This window comes from Lytechinus pictus, chromosome 3 (genome assembly GCF_037042905.1).
Source record: "Lytechinus pictus isolate F3 Inbred chromosome 3, Lp3.0, whole genome shotgun sequence".
NCBI classification, from domain to species: domain Eukaryota; kingdom Metazoa; phylum Echinodermata; class Echinoidea; order Temnopleuroida; family Toxopneustidae; genus Lytechinus; species Lytechinus pictus.
The window spans coordinates 44,860,224-44,883,271 of record NC_087247.1 but is presented as its reverse complement, the minus strand read 5'-3'; the positions used below and the strand labels follow the sequence as shown (position 1 = coordinate 44,883,271).

Genomic DNA, 23,048 nt, shown 5'->3' with positions numbered 1-23,048 from the left:
ATCATCTGATTTTTGTTATAGGCAATCGCAGGTTATGATGGCGGTATGGACTCGAGACAACATCCTCATATGACTGTGCCTCAATATACGAAAGAAGTTAGTGTGGCCTTGAAATATTCTGCAGATTTTCTTTGTGGCCATTTCGGGGAGGGGGCTAATTTGTCATCGGTGTATATTTCTGCATTGTAATATGACGAAAACAATGTATAAATCCAAATGCCTTCATAATTTATTTTCATTATAATGACATGAATGAGAAATTATATACATAAATGTATCAATTTTCTAAGAGTGGTTCCTCCAAGCCTAAGTCAAATTTTAAAAAGAATTTTCTTACCAAAAAGTTAAATGCATTTTATGTTGCATTTCAGAAGAGGATCCTTCATAAAAAATTGATAATTATTTTTGCATAGTTTTATACTTAAAAATGTTAATAAAATAAAGCATTTGAAGATTGAGTGTTGATACAATCAGAGATTGTTATTTCTCTGTTCCTCCAATTTTTCTTCTCCCTTTCCTTCTTTTTCTTTCTTTCTTCTTTTTATTTTTCTTCTCCTTCTTCTTCTCCTTCTACTTCTACTTCTCATCCTCTGCTTTTTCCTTTTCTTCCTTTTCTTTATCTTTGAGCCTTCTTTTTCTGCTCCCCTTTTCTTATCATTCTCTTTGGAAATTTCATCTTTTAATTTTTCTTTTTACAAATCTCTCATGCAACACTTATTTTTCACTATCATTTTCTGTACAATACATTATTGTCTTTCAAAATGTGATGGTAAAGTTGGAGAACGCAAGCATCAAGGGACTAAAAGTTGGAATTTTAGAAGAAGGTTTTGCAATGGCTGGTGCTGATGTTGCCGTCAACAAACTACTGAAGGAAACAATTAACAAACTCACAACGGGTGGTGCTGTTGTTCAGGACATATCGGTGCCTATTCATTCTATCTGTAATTATACACTCTTTAATTAATAAACAAACAAAAAAGGTAATTAGTATTTTAGTAAAAAGAAGATTCGTAGTTACAATTTGCGCATGAACAGGTAAAGGTCAATACTAGCTTTAAACCAGAATAGGGCGATTCCATGCTAGAAAAATCAGCCATTTTCACAACATTTTTCAACCTGCTGTCCAAACGAATGAAGAATTTCAATTTGCTTTGTGGTAATATTAAAGTACTACTAGATAGACATGCAAAAAACTGAAAACCAACAAAAATATATAGTCCATAGGTGAATTAGAGCTTAAAATGTTGCGTGTCGTACGGGACCGTGACATTTCTGCGTCCCGTATATACGACACACAACATTTTCACCTATAATTTACCCATAATCATTTTTTTGTGTTGGTTATTAGTTTTTCACATGACTACCCACTATAATTTTATCATTGACAAAGAAGAATATTTTATTGCTCAAGCATTCGGCTAGAAAACTAGAATTTGTTGTCAAAATGTCCCGTACGACACGTATGGAATCGCCCAATAGCGCTTTTATAATCACTGAAATAAGCATGATTTTCTTGTCATTTAAAAATACGCTTGTTATCCCATTCAAAGAATAACAACAAAGTGCTCAGTCAAGAAGAAAGAAATATTCTCTGGATTATATGTGATTTTTAAAAACTTGATAGTATCATATTATCTGACAGCATACAAGGAACAAACTATGAGTTATACAAAACAAACAATTATTGTATCAGTATTCAACGTCGTGCGATTATGTTTACCATAATTAAAATATCAGACGGACTTACTGTCATACTGTTTATATTGGACAACCGTTACATAGGTTGATTTGTCGTTTAAAACCTTGTTGAATCATAATTACTATGATTCTGTATGTTTCAGTGTACTTATTGTCACAAATCAGCTGATAATAGGCTCCAATGTATATGCCGCGGACGAAAGTCTGAGAAACGTAAGAACACGCATATCCAAACAGACATGCTCGTGTTTTTTTTTTTTTTTTTAAGGTTTTTTTATTCGAAAAAATTACTACAAATCGGAAAGACTACAAGTTTAATTTTTTTATTGTCTCTATATCATTTTGATCTTTCTCTTTGTATATATAGCGCATAGTATTTGGGGAGCAACAGTAGAGGGCTCTCATGAAAACATGTACCGTCTCGGAGGTAAGAACATACACATTGAGAAGCAATCACATTGATTTACCTGAATTTAAATAATTGAAATGTAGGGTGAGGGGGTTGTTTTTCCTGTATTGTAACGCTGATTGAAATCAAGATTAATTAACGTTACTTCCCTACATTGTACTTATAATATATGTACCATCATCATTTTTCGATGTATTCACTGATGATTATTTGGCATGTCCTGTAGTTGTTTTTTTCTCTTATGTAATTTGCTTGTCTGTTATATTGTAAATATTTGTTTACAGGGCCCCATGGAAAACAGTACAAGACTACTGATAGGGCTACCCTGGATAAATAAAACGAAATAAATAAAATTAATTAATCGCATAAACGTATATAACATAATATTTAACTAGTATATGGTTGATAATATTAAGCTTATTATTTCAATACACATGCAGATCAGGTTACTCTGATGGCGCTGTGTGGGTTTTATCTGTCCCTCCTCCATGTTTCACTTTAAGATTAGTGTACTGTCTGTTAGTGACAATCATTATTGTCAGATTACGGGTTTCAGTCCCACTGTGGAATGTGATTAAATTCCATCAGTTGCTTTGTAGTAATGATATAGTGAAGAAATATCGGAAAGTACGGGAAGGTCAAAAGGCGATAAGAAAATAGTTACCTTTAAAAAAAAAACCAACTTTGATTGAATAGGTTGCGGCACTGGTCACGTGGGCTTTTATCCGACCAGCTTCGCGATAGCTTCTGGGAAGATGATGTCATCCAGGATTGATGATCTTTCAGACACAATGAAGGTATTGTACAATCAATAAGAACTGAGTAGATCTCATTTGAAGCAGATAATAAATCGTAACCAGAATTTACCAGAGTTGTATCAAACTTGGACCTGGGTATATTTTATATGTCATGAAAGAGAAGTACAGGAGGATCCTCCGAGGATGAATAGTATACTATTTATTTGGGGCGACGAATTCTTTGAACGACCTGTTAGACTGTCTCTGTGACGCCGTGATGTTATGTTCTGGCGCTCACCTTTGTATCAGAACAGTATAGTGCGTCAAGGGGGCTGATAGGACACGTATACGTGCCCCGAGTGGCACTTTAAGGGGGTGCAAAAACACAAAAGACAAAACAGAGATATCTTGCCATGCATTTTAAGCGCAATGATTAGGGCCTATCCTATTGCACCACGCTATCGAGTGACTCGAGTTGTTGCAATTTATAGCTGTACGATTCGTGTTTAGGAATATTCGTGATGTGGAGCCTTTGACGGAATAATTATGAGGCGTCAAGAAAATGTATGAAAACCTATTTCATGCCCCGTAGGGTCCATTCCTGCACTATAGGCCTACTACACTATACAGTAGAGCGACATTATAAAGTAAAAAGGAGCATAAAAAATCATTATAGCAATGATCATTGTAAAACAAATCTTGTTGAAATTAATATATTTGTAATGACCCATGACATACTTTTTATAATCATTCCTGACAGATGGTTATTCTTCAAGGAGAATACTTACAGAAACAATACAAGAGCCAGGTGTATTGCCGAGCAAGGAATCTGGTTTTCACTCTCCGTCAGGCATATGACAAAGCTTTGGAATCAGTAGACATCATTGCATTGCCTACCATACCTTTTACTGCTTCAAAGCTCATCTACAAAGATGATTCACAATCCGGTATGTACATACATGATATCAACTGCAATACCACCCCTTCCCCTGCCCCCTCTCTGTCTCGTCGTTTGTCTTTGTTTTAATTTTCTTCTATTCTACAAACAACAATTGCCCTCCAGTCGCAATAAGTGTAGACAAATATTGTAGACAGGACTGATCTTCATACCTGCGAGAATCGATCAAGTTTTACTAACTATTATTCCTTTTTTAATGTTTGTTCTTTTCGATGGAATTAACCTCAAACTCATATGTATTTAAATCTGAAAAAAAATTGCGTTGGAATAATTGTACCCCAACAGGAGCTGTCGTATGTAACAATAACTTTAGAACAGTTAATGTTGTTGGGTTACCAAATAGTTGTTTATCTTTCGATTATTGGACGTTGCTAACACAATTAAAATTTCGTCTTCATGAACGAGAGCTTCTCATGTACTGTTAAGAATGTTGTTTTAAATTGTCGAGGGGGTGGGGAGGAGGTTACGTTAACCCCACCCTGAGATCCTATAAGGTTAAAGAAAAGTATAACCCATGTGACGATTGCATGACAAGCATCTCAAATCGTATTAAAATGTATGTCCTTCTGCAAGATATTGATTCATATTTGCCAAAATTTCCAAAGCTATATAATTACATACTTACCGGTTTGAGGAGGAAAGTCACACATCTGCGTATCTTTTTTTTTCTACCGGAATGATCACCGTTTTCTTCTTTTGAACTCCCAATTTCAGAATACTTCAAGAAATGTTTTGAAATGGCAGTTAACACCATGGCTTTTAACTTGACCGGTCATCCCGCTATCAGCGTCAATTCCGGCTACCTAGATGGCTTACCGGTCGGACTCATGTTGGTAGCAAAACACTTCGATGAAATCACAATCTTCAAATTTGCTCAGGCTGTCGAGAAGATCAGAGACGAGACAAAATAGAACGACGATATAAACAAATATGTTTCCGTCAATCTTAATTAGGTATGAAGGCTATATGCAACGAATTATTTCGAGATTTTTTTATTAGTTCCTATGAATTATTGATGCTGAATTCGGTTTAATATTAGAAAAGGTTAATGAACGTATTAGCAGTTTCAACCTTGAGCTTGAATTTACAGCCCATTTTCTTCAAAGTCGTAATTTGAGTTTGCGTTCGTCTTGTCTATTGTATACGCCTATAAGTTTGGTAATCTTTTCATATTTTCAACATGTTTTTTGAAAATATGATTTACGGGCTATAGGAATATTTTTGGGGGGTTTATTACAGTATTTTTAGTATTTGTTTTGATGTTCATGTGTCGCTACTTTAAGTAATATTTTTATAATCTATTTTGGGTATAAATGGATTTTATCACCCTTGCGCAATCCATGATTGTTTTATCCTATTTCATTCTTTACCTTATATGCTTATTAAAGGAACATTTTAACCATGATATGGAAGGATTTTCTTTGTGATTAGTCGCGATAGATATCATGCCATTCTTTTCTCAATCATCCAATATGTATTTCGTATTATGTTACGTTTCTCTTTGTCGAATTATGTCCGTTTATTGGGATATTTATGTAAATATTGATCATTTTGCCATATTGTTTATACAAAATTTCCTTTGAACACATTTGAAAAACATATTACCAGTTATGATGCTGTAAGGTGTAGGTATAAATTTTGTGATAGATTTTGACATAATTATTATACAGACAGTGATGGTGTCTCGAGGTATACAATTTCCAGACAAATTGCCTGTCTGTATCACCCCGATAATTTTTTAGTTATTCTTTTATTAAAGTGTTGTTAATTTCTATGAAAATTGTTTCTTATAAACTAGCTATTTGATTACAATGCCTTATTTTGTTATGTTACTAGTAATCGATATGAAAGTAAATAGTGACAGGATTTTTCGACGTGCATCGGTGATTTTGTAAGCTTATAATGTTTGTGTGAATTATAAATTGGAGATGCCTGAAATTTTATGTAGTGAAATCAATAAATTGAAAGTCTTTACTGCGATTGATTTGTTTAATTTAATCAGTCAATTGTGTACTCAGTGCTTTATATCCAAGTAAATAGAGTAAAATTCACCGAAAAAAACGAAGATTTTATCAACATCTTAAATAAGTAAGTTATTGAATTTTCAAGTTTAGCAATATGTTGTGACATTTTCATATATATATATTATACTCAGATTTATATGTATATTATATATACCCCTCAAAAAAGTTTGGAAATCTGAGTTTGGCCATTAATTTCTCCCAACTCCCAATTTTACTCAATGCATATTTGGTATCATTCAAAATATCATTTAATTTTCTTTAAAATGATACCATGCTTATGATCATGCCATCATGAAAAGAGCAGGATTCAAAAGTGTTGGATGAGGTCTGAATTTAAAAGCTGCAATATGAGCAGAAATAGTCATGAAGGGTCAATACAGAACATGATTCTTTTGTCTGTGTCAATAGAGATGAAAATCCATTCAAATCAAGTCCCTGCTTCCTCATTTTTGATGTTTTGTTGTGATTTATGTAGTGGAGGTTCTGTGATAATACATGTTCGAGTCATGGTTTAAATACCCATGCACATTTGTTTGTTGTTATGTGTTTGCTTGTGCAGAAGTGTGTTTGATTCCATATTAATGGTGATGTTAGGGTGCATGAAAACAAAAGAAACCGCTGAGAAACTCACTCATCACCACGGCAAAAAAGAACAGTGATTTTCAATATTGTGTCATTTCGCAACTTTTGAATTTTTACCTTGCCCCACATTTCAAGGTACTTCACCTCCATGTAAATCATAATCATATTATAGGGTATCATTTTGAAGAAAATTAACTGATCTATTCATTGGTACCAATTACACATTAATATTCACTAAAACAAATTCGAGCGCGAAGCGCGAGCTTAAATTTTTTTGACATTTTTACATAAAGAATGGAAATTCAAAGCACTTTTTGTAACTTAAACAGAATAGGTATACAACTGAACAATCGATGCGAAGCGCGAGCTGAAAATTTCGAGAATTAGACCTACTGAACGAGACACTCTATTCATGTTTTGTAGATGACAAGGATAAGTAATTGGGGGCGAGGGCGAGCGCAAAGCGCGAGCAGAAAAATTTTATATACGTTTTGAACTGATCGAAAAGGTACCTGTTAAGGACTGCTTGCACTTAGCCATAAAGACGTTACATATTTCAACAATCAAATAACGCGAGCACGGAGCGCGAGCTGATTTTTTTTTTACATTTCTACATAAAAAATTGAAAATTTTAATCAATTTTTGTAATCGTGAACAGGATAGCTATATAATTAAACTATTGATGCGAGCGGAAAATATTCGAGATTTAGACCTAAAAACGGGACACTCTATTCATGTTTTGTAAATCATGAAAAGAATGAGTAATAGGAGATTTTTCTACATTAATAATGCGAGCACAAAGCGCGAGCAGAACATTTTTGATATTGTGATCTGAAACTGGATAATGATTTAAACAGAGAACAAGTTGAGTATCTGAATAAACATGCGCGCACGTGTTTCATATATTTAGACCTAGAATCTAGGCATTCTGAATACATATTGTATCATGAAAATCAAAGCGAGCGCGAAGCGCGAGCTTAAACTGTTTGATATTCCGATTTGAAAAAAGAGTCAATTTCAGCTCTATATTTCAAGCACTTTGTAGGAAAATTGTGAAGTGGATATAGATTGCACTTCATAAAGAACCGATCATTTTTCATTATTATTACTTTGAGTTTTGACATAGGACTGGGACATCCTTAGGACATGTCATCATATGAAAATGATGACTATCTTCCTATTCCTCTTGCTAAGCGCGAAATGAAATGAAAGGGACAATGTAATCATTAAATTTATATCTTATTCATTAATGCCTAATGAGGGCGCGAAATTTGATGATATTATGGCCTGACTCAAAACTGGACATTTTAAGCACTTTTGTTATTATAAATAGAATGCATCAGTTAAGGACGTTCCACAGTAAAAATGAAGTCCATGTCATTTTCACAAGATTTTGCAGAGAGTTTCTTTGGTATCTATGCATTATGAAAATGCAAAAAATAATATAGGTTCATGTGCTTATTTTTTTTCTACGGGTCTTCAAAGTCGCCGTATTTGAATGATATGCAATCTTGCGCAATCAGGAGAATTATGCCTCTCTTAGACCTCACGAATTCACCAAATGAGTTTAAATCATCTTTACTCAGTGGATACCGCATCAATTTTTCAAGTTATATATCAAAGTGTATACCAAAGTAAAAGAAAGTCTTTTAATTGGTAAAACTATATTTTTGGAGTCAGTAGCGCCCTCATTTGGCAAGAATGTTGCAAAAACTCGGAAAAAACAAATCTTCAAAGACGTGCATCTACTCAAAAATTAAAAAAGTATTTTGTAAGCTGCATTTTTTTCAAAATCCATGTCATTTTCATCATATTCGGCTAAATTGTAGAGGAATGCATATCAAAGGTGTAGGGAAGTTAAAAATATGGGTCCATGTGCTCGTTTTTTAACTATGAGTGTCCAAAATGATGCGAGTTGGCATGAAAATCGCCGAAAATGCACCCAAAACGTGCAAAAGTCTAATAATACCGTTTAAAATGCGAATGGTTCCGTATTTTGCCCCCAAACATTCAAAATCCATGTCATTTTCATCATACTCTCTAGATTTGTAGAGGAATATATTTTAAAGGCATTAAAATATTAAAAATATGGGGTCCATGTGCTCGTTTTCAAACTACCAGTGTCCAAATTGTTGCGAGTTGGCTTGAAAATATTGAAATCCACCTAAAATGCGCCGAAAACGTGCAAAAGTCTAATAATACCCTCTAAAATGCAAATGGTTCCTTATTTCGCTCCCAAACATTCAAAATCCATGTCATTTTCACCATACTCTCTAGATTTGTAGAAGAATATATTCTGAAGACGTTGAAATATTAAAAATATGGGGTCCATGTGCTCGTTATCAAACTATCAGTGTCTAAACTGTTGCGAGTTGGCTTGAAACAGTTTATAATGCGCCTAAAACGGCCAAAGTCTAATACCGTCCAAAATGTCTAAAATACGAATGGTTCCTTATTCAAAATCCATGTCATTTTCATCATACTTTGCACATAGATACTTTAGCACCTGATTATTCCAAATATGCAAAAATTAACATGGGTCCATGTGCTTGATTTTTTGCTACATGAGCTTCAAAGTTAACCCAAAATGGATGATGTTCTTAAGAATTGCGCATCTAAAATAATTTGGCATTTTTAGACCTCACGAGATCACAACAATGAGTTTAAAGCTCTATTACTCAGTCAAAATCCATGAAAATTTCATCAAATTTTGCAATATGATTAATAATTGTATCCGTAAGATGGATAATCTATCTATATTGCTGTCGATTGTTTGCTCATTTTAGTCTAACAACACTCTCATTTCTTAAAAATTGCGGGAAAGATATCGATCAATCTAAGAAATTTCAAAATTCAATAACAAACTTGAGAAGTAAAAGAAATGCTGCACTTTATTCAAAACCCATGTCATTTTCACCAAACTTTGCAAAGTTGTAGAGGAAGGTATACCTAAGAGGTGCAAACATTAAAAAATATGGGTTCATGTGCTTGTTTTCAAACTATCAGCACTCTTATTAGAGCAAGTTTGCTTCTTAAAACACCCGAAAACGCGCCAAAAGCTTCGTATCTATAATTATGACGGAAAATTCCGAACCACTTTTCCATTTATTCAAACTCGGGGTCATATTCATCATACTTTGCAGCACTACAGAGAAACTATTTTGAAATTATAGAGGAATAAAAAGAATGGTCCATGGAATAATTACAGTTTATTAGCTTCATAAAATAACACCTCGGATCTGCAGTTAGTGCAGATAAGGAGAAAAATCAGCTCACATTACCTACAGCTGATTAATCACCAGTTCATCCATTGTGACGTCAGCGCGCGGAGTGTAAAATATGCGCAAATCATTATGCGCACAAACATAACTGTGGAACGTCCTATATATTTTTAACCATTAATGCGAGCACAAATTGCTAACCAATTTTTTTTAATATAAACTGTCATGAAAAGGGATTTTAAGTAGTTTGTTATTTAGGGAATATTGGATGGCCTTGACTGGGATGCGTTGAAATATTGTATGAGCTGAAGAACAATATTGGATGAGTCGAAGACGAATCCAATATTGTTCTTCAGCGAGTAACAATATTTCTACGCATCCCACGAAAAATGGTCATCCAATATTCTTATTATTATTTAGATACCCCACAAAGCTAAACATAAATTAATAAAGAAATGTTCGTTTAGTAGTAGGCCTATAGTGTACGGTACCGTTACGTATATAAACAACGAATTCACACACATGCATTGCATTGTATGCATTGCATTGTACGTAAAATTCTCACATAAATTACATGTAGCTGTAGCGTGCGTCGTCTGCATAATTATAATAATAATAATAATATAGAGTAACACAAAATATAAAGCGCCAAATCCACATTGATTATTGTGCTCAAGGCGCTACTTATACGCAATTCAATTTTGTTGTGACGTTACAATAGCTTCATGCGCCGTGATAATCATTTGTTAACCAATGATAATCTTGTGGGCGGGGCAAAATATTAATTTTGTCCAATATTGGACGGTTTGCATATGAATGCACGTTAAAATCAATTTCAATATTTTGTCTCCTCGAAACAACCTCGCAAGACGTCAAAAAATATCTGCACCTCTATAACACTACATCTAAATGATAAATAATAAACATTGAGACATACATATCTCGCCAATCGAAATGCGAGCGTGCAGCGCTAGCTGATACGTTTTGACAATCAGACCTCAAAAGGGATATTTTAAAAACTTTATGGAATACACGAAAATAATAGGTACCTGATAAATCAAAATTTGCGAGCGCGCAGAAAATGTTTATAGATCATAAAACTGATATTTCTACAGAGCACTTTTAAAAAATCAATTTGTAAATCACATCACAAATTAATGAAAGTTCGATTTCCGAGGTGAAGTATGTTTTGTATATTGACTTCCAACTTTGATATTTAAAAAGATCCTTTTTATTTTCCAAGTCTTCCCCTCATCGTATTTTATTCACTCGTCTTCCTCCTTTACCTTTTCCTCCTCTCTTTTAATTCCCTCCTTTTTTCCCCCTTTTTTCTTTTTTTTTTGCTCCGCCAATGGGGGGGGGGGGGGGGCGGGCACCTCGCCCCCCTGGATCCGCCTATGGAAAGGATACCAAACACTTATTTGGCGGGGGTATCTGAATTTTAAAAAGAAAATCACATTTACTTCTTAAAGTTCAATATCTGCTCTATTATGATACCTTAATCACAGAAAATGGCCAAGAAATAAAAAAGTTCTGTTCCCTCGAAACAATGCTTGTATTTCCATAATTTCATTAAAGAAACGTGTTTTCATCGGTTTCCCACAGAAGCTATCGCACGGTTAACAAAAGACTTAATGCATGGCTGATCGTCAACAAAACGGAGTTGAGAGTGAGTCAGGACGTTAGTCTGTAAACATGGTAAAACCTATTCATTTTATGAAAATAATTGAAATTCAAGCTTTATTTCAAATAACAATTATGTCATGACCATTTTCTGTAATTGATGTATCAAATTAAAGAGCAGATATTGAACTTTCTAAAAATATGGTTTTCTTTTTGAAACCCAGATACAGCCCGCCAAGTCAGTCAGACTGCAGGTCCCAAGAAAGTGGCTTCTTTCATCCAAGTGATATTCATGACTTGAGATGTTTTGCATATTAAATGAGCTTGATGCGGACCAAAACACCTCTTTTCATTCGGTCATTGCTGCTCTAATTGTGTATCGAATTTTATGAATTTGGTACCATTGTAAAGAAGAAGAATCATTCTTTCAGGTCATGTGTTTGGATTTATTCAAAGATTTTGTAATATAGGTTAAAATTTTGATCTAAGATATGCTACAAAATAAATATTTTCACAATGATATAGGTTTCAAAATAAGAATTGGTTTAATCGGGTCAAGATCACACTTTTCATTTGCCAAGTACATAAAGCAGCTTGAAAACAAGAATACTGCACTCTGATTGGTCAAAAAGACCACACAATGGCAAATTCCAATGGTTCCAGTGCCTGGGTTCGTGGAAAGGTCACACTTCCCATGTGGTAATCTCCTCAAATACCCCGCGCCTGTTGTTCTGTGAACCTTATCCAGCCAATCAGAACTCTGGATTTCATGCAAGTACAAAATTTCAGAAATCTCGTCTTGTACCTTGGTGGGAAAAGTGTGATCTTGACCCGATTAAAAGGTGCCGCATATCAAGAGTGGCATTGTGAGAAAGTACAGAAGTTCAGCTTTATGGTGATATAGATATCATTGAGGCTCAAAATAAAAAGTTTTGCACAATTTGCAAAAGAAAACAGAGGAAGAAAATTCAGTTTTGAGGCACATTTTCAGGCCAGAAATTCACTTATTCAACAAAATATTGTATACAAAATAAATGACCAATATGAAAGAGTAACTTTTACTCTATCTGATGGTGCAATAATATTTCATTTAACTTGAGGTAAAAACAGGTAAATTCTTAGAGAAAAAAAATCTCACGAATCACGAGATTTTGCAAGGAGGAGGATTTAGCCACGAGATGATTTGGATGAATCTGGCCTTTTTGCTCATTAGCATAGGGACCTGCAGTCTGACTGAAGTGACTTTTTGGTATCCTATCTTCAAATTGTTTTTGCTCGGTCATGCGTGAATGAGAAATAATCTACGTAAGTTCAGATGAAAGAGGAGATTCTATAAGGTTTACAATGGTAGGTCATTTGTTTATTGTATATTTTGTGATTATCTCGTTTTTGAGGGACATGTATATACACCGCTGGGGGTAGACACTGGCGGATCCAGGGGGGGGGGGAGCACCCTTTGAGAAGCAAAATTAAAATGTACATGTAAAAATGCCGTTGAAACAGAAGTGTGCCCCCCTCCTTTTGAAAGTGAAGACTTTTTTTGCTTGTTAAAGTTTTTGGGGGCGTTATTTTTTTTTGGGGGGGGGGGGGGCGACCGCCCCCATGGCTACGCGCCTGTAGTGGGCTACTAGTATCCCCCGGACATCCACCCCGGATATCTAACCCCCGGATATCTACCCCCGGACATCCACCGTCGCGAAGCTTTCGTTGTTTCATACATTAAAATGAAAAGGAGCCGTCTCTCTTGTCTCTAGTACCTATATCAGCTCCAATTCAGTTGACTATATTGCCCGGGGGGGGGGGGGGGGGCCACTTACATTGACGAGTGGATACCATGCGCGACCAAAAAAACACGTAAAAAGGATGTCTTTTTCACGATAGGGCACGTTACGTACGTAACGTGATAAGGGTGTCAAAAACACAAAAATAATGAAAAAAGGGTATCTATTTCGCTAGGAAAATTACGTGTTTAGTGTCGAATTCGCGGGGATGATAAAACAAAATTAAAATGTTTTTATAAAGGATGTCCTTTTTGCCCCAACACTTCGTGTTTAGAGTCCGATTTGCGCGAGGTGTAGAAGGTGGGGTCCGCGTACTAAACCAAATAAGGTAAAGCCGACGACCGAAGGACCCGTAACAATAAAACATTCCTGTACTTGTTTAGGGTTCATTTCAGGGAACATTTGCCAAGAGTATCGTTTTGTTACCAATACTTGTTAAAGGGGAATCCAACCCAAATAAAAACTTGATTTTATAAGGAAAAGAAAAATCAGACAAGTTGATCGGTGAAAGTGTGAACAATATTGGACAAACAACAAGAAAGTTATGAATTTTCAAAAGTTGTAAATATTGGTAATCACTATACCCATGGAGACTTCAAATTGGCCGCATATGGGATGCCATAGTGATGTAAGGCAAGGACTACTCTTCCATGTACTCCAATACATATTATGGCTAAAATGTCATTTTTCCCAAAAGTTTTATTTCAAATTATATTTTTTTTCATGAGGACATAAAACAATATACTACCTGGGTTATATTTAGATTACTGCCCCAGGGGAATGGGTACTTAGGAGAAAACCACAAATCCCTGATAATAAAGTACATGGCCTATGGGAGAGTTGTCCTTGCCCCTTGTCATAATTCACTTACCCAGTTGCCAATTTGAAACCTACATAGTATTAATGATCTCAATTTTAAAGCAGCTATAACTTTCTTATTGCTAGTCCGATTTCTTTCAAACTTTCACCATTCTGTTTAATTTTATTTTTCTCCTTCCCAACACAACATTTAATGGCCAAGGCTGGATTCCCCTTTAAGGGTAGGGTTTCACACGCCAATACTTGTTAAGGGGCGCGCATTTTCAGAATATGGAAATTACGTGTTTAGGGTGCTTTTCGAGCCCCATGGTCGCGCATGGTATCCACTCGTGAATGGAAGTGGCCCCCCCGGGCTATATTGTGATTTTGAACCTTGTTTTCAAAAGTGATTGTGAACGCACAAAAAAGGAATACAGTGGCGGAAATTAAAATAATAATAACCCCGTGCGAAGCGCAGAAGCTAAAGAGTTTTATCAATTTTTTTTGCAAAGAAAAGGGTCCCGAGAAAAGGGTATTCTCTAAGATATATTGAATACTTCCCTTGGAAAGATCAGATTTGATTACAAACAATTTAGCGACAGTGCATATCTTTAACTCCCAAAACAGAGGAGAAGAAGTGTATATGCCGGGAGGAAGATATTCTTCCCCGCGCAGAGCAATGTAACTCTTAAATTTCAAAGGGCGGACGTTTCATCAAAATGCAGATATCTCTAATACCCCATCGGCTCTAATTCAATTGATTTTCTAAGATTATTGAACTTCATTACAAGGAAAATAGTGCGCAAAAAGTTGAAACTTCTGTGATTTATTGAAATTATATAAAAAAGGATGATGTATATTTTCTTTGACTTATCCTGAAGCGCTTTATTTTGAGTGATAAAGAAACTTAAGTGTCATTCAAAATTTCAAACTGAGAGCGCAAAAAAGGACAGGAGATGAATGTGCAGGGAAATGACATGAAGTTTAATAGAATTTGATAAAAAAATATTGTGCTTTTTTATTTAATACGACACGAATTTTATACCTTCCTCTTTTTAAATTAGGAACCTGTTTGCCCCAAAATTATGGTTGTTTAGTAATGAGCTGAAAAGCAGGAGAAGTTGCCTATATGGAGGTGACGGCAGAAATTGATATAAAGATTTTACCCGCCCGGAGCCGACCCGACCAGAAGTTGCGCGATCAATTAAAAAAAAGAAAACTTCATATACTTCGGCCTAACCTTACTCTTATTCCATGTCCTAATGTATACATTTGAACTTTAACTGGCAAAAAACACATATAGCTGAGGTGGAAAAACAGGGTTAGAGAAAGGGTGGGGGAAACAATGGAGAACTGCAATATTATCATTTAACCGCGCGCAGCGCGGAAGCAAAATTCATATATAAATTTAGAGCAAGAGTGAAGGAGTTTCTCTTTTGAGAAAAAAAATAAAGAATAAAAAGAAAAAACCCACAAAGCTTCCCTTTCCTCCCTTCGCTTTTCCTTTTCTCCTCTCTTTTTTCTCTTCTTTTTTTCCTTATGGGGACGTTTTTTTTTTTTTTTTTTTTTTTGGGGGGGGGGCGACCGCCCCCACCGCCCCCCTTGGCTACGCGCCTGGCAGTTGATGCGTGTTTGAGTCATGGAGCTCCGAAGCCATGACTTCAGTCGTCGAAGAGCAGAAAAGCTCCTTTCACACGTGCTTGAGCTGACTGGACAAACCAACAATAGTCTCAGAAGAGCCTCGACCTGTGGAAAAAGGGCTCGCACCTCCGAATGCATCTTCTGGAAAGCGATCTTGGCATCATAGACAGTGCTACCTTTCATGTTTTGGTTGAACATCTGCAGCTGTAACGAGAGGGGACCTTTTGTCAATTCTGGATACTGTTCGATGATTGCCTCTTGGTACTCATCAATCTTGCCAGTCACAAGAACGCGCTCAAGCTCAACATATTAAGTTGCCAGGTCTTTGTTTGACGCTACATCAAACCGTTCTTCCATCTCCGTTTATCTTGCCACCCTTTTACTCCCGTTTATTTTCCACCCTTTTGAATTAATTGATTTATCAAAATTAATTCATTCACCACTGGTGGGATGGAACACCCTATCAACAAAAGTTGTTTTTCGTCGGGTTCCTTTTATGTCATGTGTTAAAAAAGATCATATACATAAACATTTCATTCTTTTTCATCTTGATTCTTGAACCTCCACCCATATGTTTAAAAGTCCTGGAAAAGAATGTTTTTATTTAATAACAATATACACAAATTGCGAGGGAAACAAACTGATTGATGGCATACTATAATCATCATGATAAAACTTTTCATTTTTTCATTATCATTTTTATAATTTTCTACCCTAAATAATTACTGGGGGGATGATAATAAAATACTAGGCCATCCCCCCACTTGAAATATTGGGGGGATATATCCCCCCATCTCCCCGTGATCGACACTAAGGCATTTATCCTCATTACCCGGTCCCTCGGAGAGGACCTTAAGCCGTTGGTCCCCTGGTTGCTTGCTCACAGGCATTCGTGCTTTCTTAGCAGTCAGGTAAAACAACCTCGGTATAACGGTATAACGGTATAAGGTATGATACTGAGTGCCCCCCCCCCCCCTCGGGCGCGGGGGATGGATATCCATTCTTTTTCTCTTTTTTTTTTTGCTTGTCAAATTTGTCCTCGGAAAAATGTGCCCCCTCCCCTCTGTAAAATCCTGGATCCGCCCCTGGGGATATATGTGCAGGGGGAGGGGGGGGGGGTCCCGTTTTGGGCGTTACTTTGCAAAGGCGTTCTCATTACTGCATAACACACGTGTTATAACTCCAACAGAGCCCCGCCCATTATCTATTTAACATACGGAACACACGTCACAAGTCACACAGGTACTCGATTTGCGAGGCTCCAGCGCTAGCGTACAGTATTGATCGTTAAACGTGGCAAGATGGCGAAGTTCCTGGGGAAAGTTTGCCGTGGAATTACCACGTGCATTTTGGTCAGCGTTTTGGTAAGAGACTTGATGATACATGCAGAGGATTAATGAATATTATCTTGAGGCTATTTAAGATGAGATTTTAGTGACTTGTCTTCGGTTTGCCAGATTATTTGTTATTGTATGATGAGTGATTGATTGAAGCCGACGCGTACCGGACCCCGGCATACACGAGCGACATTACCGGGAGGATTGTGCGGGCCGTCGGGCGTTATCCTGGGCTGGGGCCTGTTGCATGACGAGATAGATGAGCATGATGAGCGATACGTCGGAACTAGACAGCTGGCAGCCGTCTGTTTCGAGGAGTTTTTTTAACTTTTTTTTTTCTTAAATTTCTCCTCGTACACAGACGGCTCGCTAGCGTGCAGCCACCATTAGGGGACTTGCAATGCAAAATCCCCCCGTCGGGGCTCTTCAATTTTTGTCTTTAATGAATAAAAATTTTGAAAATTAACGCGACCAAAATGCAAATTAATATTCCCTCTTGGCATTAATTGCCAAAAAACGGAGAAAAATCAAGTTAAAAGGAACAAAAACAGTGACTTACCTCGGCTGTCGCGCAAATTCACTTCCCCGTTTTATCCGATCTTAAGTACATAAACATATTGCCATTGAGTCCCCTGTACAGATCGCGCTAGAAATTCGGTCTCTGTATTTGGTGAGTGAAGCCAACGGAGTTCAGCTGAACAACCAACATAACAGAGACCGAAGCTTTTGGTCTACGTCGGAACGTACTCCTAGCCTTGACTCCATGCAGGCGCGTAGCCGGGGGGGGGGGGGCGCGGTAGGGGCGGTCGCCCCCCAAAAACGCCCCCAACAAAAAAAAAAGAAGGGGAAAAGGAGAAAAAGCAAAAGAAGGAAAGGGAAGAAAGGTATATACTAGTATAGCATAGGCTTAGCTTTGTTTTTTTTCCCCTTCATTTTTGGGTCAAGACAAAAGAATAAAAACCTAAACGAGACCTTATTCTCTCTTCATACAAAATTTGGCTTCCGCGCTCCGCGCAGGAAAACTATAAAAATTGTCATTCCCTTTTATTTCCCACACCTTTTTTCTACTCCGTTTTTACCCTTCCAGGCTGTGGGAATCGTATATTCTTGCCAGAAGTTATAAAGTATACGGGTGTACAGTGTATGAAAAGTATTTTTTTTTCATATTGCATTGACACAAAATGTTAGCTCTTCTGTTCGGAGCGGGTAAACATTACCATCACTCCCCGAATCCCAAAATGCTATTTTCTTCCGCTTTTCAGCATTAAATTTTTGGCAAAGCATCTGCTCAAAGGGGGAGGCATTAAATTCGTGCCGTGCTAAATGCAAAAGTATGTACGATACTAAACTTTATTCTATATCGCTGCACATCCATCTCCTGACTTATTTTGCGCCATTGATTTGACATTTTGATTATCACTGAAGTTTCTTAAACAAAAGGAAACGCTCAATATGAGCGAAATTATTTTTTCTTCCAAAATAAATCACGGAGGTTAATTCCATACTTTGCGAGCATAGGAAAGGAAAAATCCCTCTTCTAGCTTGCACCATCCCTTTCACATTTCTAGCACGTTTTTCTTCTTACTCGAGTTATATATAATCTAAGAAATATAAAAATCAGAACAGGTTAAAGTTTCTGAGAAACTCGGAGCTTCAATGCCATTCGCGGGAATGAATAGGGCCTATTTCCTTCCTTTACATACCCGTCTTCTACTCTGTTTTGCGACTTGAGTTAACAAAATTAATGTGGATAAACTTTTTACAATCAAAGCTGACGTCACCATGGAAGGCACAATATTATTGTAGGCCTATCATTTCTGTTCTCTATTTTCATAAAACGTTTTAAGCTAAGAGGAATTATTTCAAATTCTTAAATTTTTTCCAATTTTTGGGGCGCTCATAATTTCTTTAGAAAACTATTTTTTAATCACGGCAAGTCAATATTCGAGTTGATGAGGGTACTAGAGACGCCTTCTTTTGATTTGAATTTGATGAGATATCAAAAACTTCGCGCTCCGCGCTGGAGGTGGGAAACTGTAAGTGTTGGCACGCTTCAAGTGCACTTACCGCCCCCTCCAAAATCAAATCCTGGCTACGCGGTTGACTCCATGTCTGATATTTTTTACTATTTTGACATATACTTCTTCAGACATGGAGCCTTGAATCGCCGGCCATATATGTATATAGGCGACCGCACACCTTACGATTGGTCTGCAAATCAATTTTGGAATAAAACGTAGTAGAATTTGATGCTAATATTGAGACTTGGAATATCTTACTGTGTAAGGTCCTAAATCATCGTACAAATACCTATGTTAAATATGCTATCATCCTTCTTAGAATAAAAGCAAATTTAATATCTAGTCGTAATGACGTCATAGCAGTCGTACGATTTGAAACTAATTTGGCCTTTACTCTAAAATAAAAGCTTGCAATCTTGATCCTGGGCTGTGGCCTGGGGCCTGTTGCATGACGAGATGAGTGATACGTAGGAACGTCCTAGCCTTGAGGACTCCATGCAGGCGCAGAAAATTAGAAGTATTCTTTTTCTTGAAAGTGAGTGAAGTCCTGAAAAGGACTGTGAACCAGATGAGATGAGCTGAATATGGCTTGAGTATTTTTCTCTGTTCACTCTATCTCGTCTTTCCATTTTAATCTTTCTGCCTGTATTTCCTTCCCTTCTTCATATTACACATGGTGAACTGTAAACCTTTTCCATGTTACAAACTCCACCATGCAGACCTACAAAGATCATCTGAGAGTAGGGTTGTTCGCTCTTGTGAGATTAGGATGAGTTCCCAGCAGTCTGTACAGGGATGGTTAACTATAGGATCAATAAGTTGAGGCCATATCCTGTATCCCTGCAAGAAAAAAAAAATCTACATCTCAACTTCATTAATTATGTTGAATTTCTCTCATAGCTTTTACAGTCTATTTTATATTTAAATTGTTGCTTCTTCAGATCTTTGCAACTGATGCAGCAAAGAAGAATGCTAACCGTAAACTTGTAGCCGACATCACAGATATGAAGGAATTCAAGAAGGAGTTGAGAACGCATAACAACGTCATGGTCTTGTTTTCCAAGGATGGTGAGTTTTATTTGAAGAAAAAAAAATAATGAAAAGCGGAGACCAATTGGTCCTTATATTTCATTCTTAAAAAATACCTGAGACTATCGGGTCTATACCCTGGTACCTACAGTTAACAGACAATTTAAAATCAAGGCCCTGAGTATTCTTAAATTCTCTTAAATTCTTCAATTTAAAACTATTTTCTACATTTAAGTTTAAAATTGTGATGAAAAAAGTTGGTCCTGATTGCAATTGCAAGCTTGTACATTATAATCTTATCATTGTATGTTATATTCAAGGGGTACATGTACTCCAGGCTTCAAATGATTTGAACAGGTAAAGGACAAACAGACAGAAATAACACTGAAAATGTCATCAAAATCGGACAATGAATAAAGTTATGACATCTTAAAGCATTACATTATTTTGGTAAAACAGCTCTACACATGTCATAAGGTTCATAAGGTAGTATTTATTGTCCAAATGAATAAATGAGTGGAAATTTCCATTTTTACATGGTATTGAACATACATAACATAGCATGGAAAATGAACATATTTACAGAAAATCAAACAATCACATATAGACAATTATGATATACATATGCGTAGCATTTGAAACAATTAATGTTATTGACATTAAAATTAAGATTGAAATGGAAATTGGAACTGAAAGTAAGATAGCGGATATTGAAATGAAATTGACATTAGAATTGAAATAAAAATCAGTACTATAAATCTTCACAGCATTGTCCACTTGTCCTGTACTTTATTGTTCAGTGTATGTATTTACCATTACCCCCATGACTACCGTTTACCTGCTTTGAACATCGTCTGCACCAACTACGCGACAAGGTAAAGTTTTAGGCATATCATTATTCTTACATAATCCCTTCCTCATTCAGTATTCGAATTGAGCTTGGCACGAATGAGTTAAAGAAACTATTTGTTCGACAACGTGCTGACCGTAGTCTATTACCAGATCTCATCCTTTCGTAGTTTACATTCAATGGGTGATCATTATTCTGTAGTATTTCTTTTGCCTTTTCAAGTATTCTGTTTCGACATACATCAATGAGGTTTAGGTCGTGTCCTGTTATTTTTTCTGCTTGTCTGACCATTCTACTTAATATATTCATATCTTTCTTGCGACAGCTTGTGTACCAAACCACACAATCAAATATGATGATGCTTTCAATGAGTGATCTATAGAATAAAACCATTCCATTATGGTGTGGTCAACATGGAATGACTTCAATTTTCTTATAAAATACATCCATTGCATTGCCTTCTTGTGAATTGAATTGCACTGATCTTTCCACTTTAAACCATCGTCAATAATAGTACCTAGGTATTTGAACTTATTTCCTCTTCATTAATTCTAACATGACAATCACTTGGTTCTACTTGTTTATTATTTCTAAAGTCAAATATAATTTCTTTTGTTTTTGTTGCATTGAGATCTAAGAAAATGTCATTACACCAGTCGGTAAACCAATTTACACAGTTAAGATACTCAAGTTCACATTTCTTAATTAGACCAACTATAACTGTGTCATTGGCGTATTTTTAGGATGGAGACATTTTGGGAAAGGTAACAACAGTCATTGGTATATAGAACAAATAGGATTGCAGAGAGCACACAGCCCTGAGGTGAACCTGTATCCGTTACTATGGGATCGCTCAAAGCATCTAATGAATACATGCAATGAGCAGGTTGATGATGTCATATCCCCACTTATTTTATTAACCTTAACTTTGTTCAATTATTTTCAGCCCAGAGTACCCCTTAAATCTTTTAAAATGTCAAGGCAGTATTCAACTCAAATAATTTTGGCTTTTGCAGATGTTTGGAAATCTCACTGAAGCTGACAAAGGAGTATATAACAGGTTGATCATGTGAATGATCCAAAAACAACCAATATACTGTGCAGCCCGAATTCAAACATCAACTTTATGAGAAGTATTCTTATAACAATGGTTTAGTTGAATCTTGGTTATTTTACACCACACTTTTATGGAGCGCCATATGTCAACTCATTCACTGAGTAAAAATCATTCTAATCCTGCGGGAATAATCGTTGTCAAACTATTTTTTTCATTAAAAAATTAGAATAGAAAAATACAATGAATTATAATGAATTAATTGTGCATTATCTTTGCTATGAATATGAAACCGTTCTTATACTTTCTAAAACTAGTTTACTGGAAACCGGTTCAGGAAACCAGTTTGGAAAATCGCTTTGCTAGCATTCCCATTTGATCAGCCGAAAGTGGTTTTCAGAACCACTTCACATAAAGTGGCCTTGTTGCTATGGCAATGTTCTCAGTGGGGTGACATGTTTCATGCGAAATTTGAAACCGCACCGTAGACATTCTACACACAGTGTGTGGAGTAGCGTGCTCAAAATGTGTGAAGATCACTTCCCGAAGAACGGTTGTGTCCTCACCCTAAAACCAGTTTAACAAGGCAAAGCGATCTTGAAAACTACACCGTGAGGTGGTTTTCCGAAGATCGCTTCTAAGACCGCTTCAACCGTTCTCATTACGCATTATTTCCACTAAATTAGTTTCCAGTAAACTAGTTTCAGGATAGTAGTGAGAATGGTGCCTATGAAAGTTTGAAGTAATGTGAAGTATGAAGTATGTGAAACTCCGCATTCCGTAGATTGTGGTCTAAAATTATAGTTTAGACTAGGGTTAAACTTAACCAAGGTTAAAAACCCTTTCCACGCGTACTTCGCACCAATGCACACTTGGTTTTGTGCAATAATGATATAGATGATGGAGAAATAATTCTTCTCATATTCATTTCCAAGTTTACTTAGCTATGTATTCACCTGGAATGATGATCTAGACAAGTATTTTCTGTTTGTTGTGGCATTAATTAATATGATTTATGACTTCCCTTAATACATGGAACTAAAAACAAAAGAACAAGATTAAGATTTTTGACCAATGAAAATGAATTTGAAAGTGATATTACTTTGGTGTACAGCTCTCATTTTTGCCCTGCTTGTCTACTTGTACATGTAGCTAAAGTGACAAGGTGCGTTTCGCCGCATTTCTGATGACAGCAGCATGATCAACATGAAAGGTCTTCAATTTGCATTCATTGGAGTGCTGTTATCGATATCCTCTTTATTGCTAGTCTTGTCGATAATCGCAT

The 23,048-nt window shown here is 36.2% G+C and overlaps 2 protein-coding genes across 2 annotated transcripts in view; both read left to right on the top strand.

The window, feature by feature from the left end:
* The window catches only part of LOC129257166 (amidase-like), a 61,414-nt gene extending 55,614 nt beyond the window's left edge, over positions 1–5,800 (top strand). Inside the window, exons 7-12 of the mRNA XM_054895434.2 lie at positions 22–96; positions 776–941; positions 2,066–2,125; positions 2,804–2,904; positions 3,605–3,791; positions 4,517–5,800. Of these exons, the coding sequence (XP_054751409.2) occupies positions 22–96; positions 776–941; positions 2,066–2,125; positions 2,804–2,904; positions 3,605–3,791; positions 4,517–4,713 (786 nt within the window). The 3' untranslated portion in view covers positions 4,714–5,800. The remainder of the gene's footprint in view (positions 1–21; positions 97–775; positions 942–2,065; positions 2,126–2,803; positions 2,905–3,604; positions 3,792–4,516) is intronic.
* Positions 5,801–16,709: 10,909 nt separating this feature from the next.
* LOC129257167 (protein disulfide-isomerase A5-like) overlaps positions 16,710–23,048 on the top strand; it is a 31,772-nt gene continuing 25,433 nt past the window's right edge. Inside the window, exons 1-2 of the mRNA XM_054895435.2 lie at positions 16,710–16,836; positions 19,772–19,898. Of these exons, the coding sequence (XP_054751410.2) occupies positions 16,774–16,836; positions 19,772–19,898 (190 nt within the window). The 5' untranslated portion in view covers positions 16,710–16,773. The remainder of the gene's footprint in view (positions 16,837–19,771; positions 19,899–23,048) is intronic.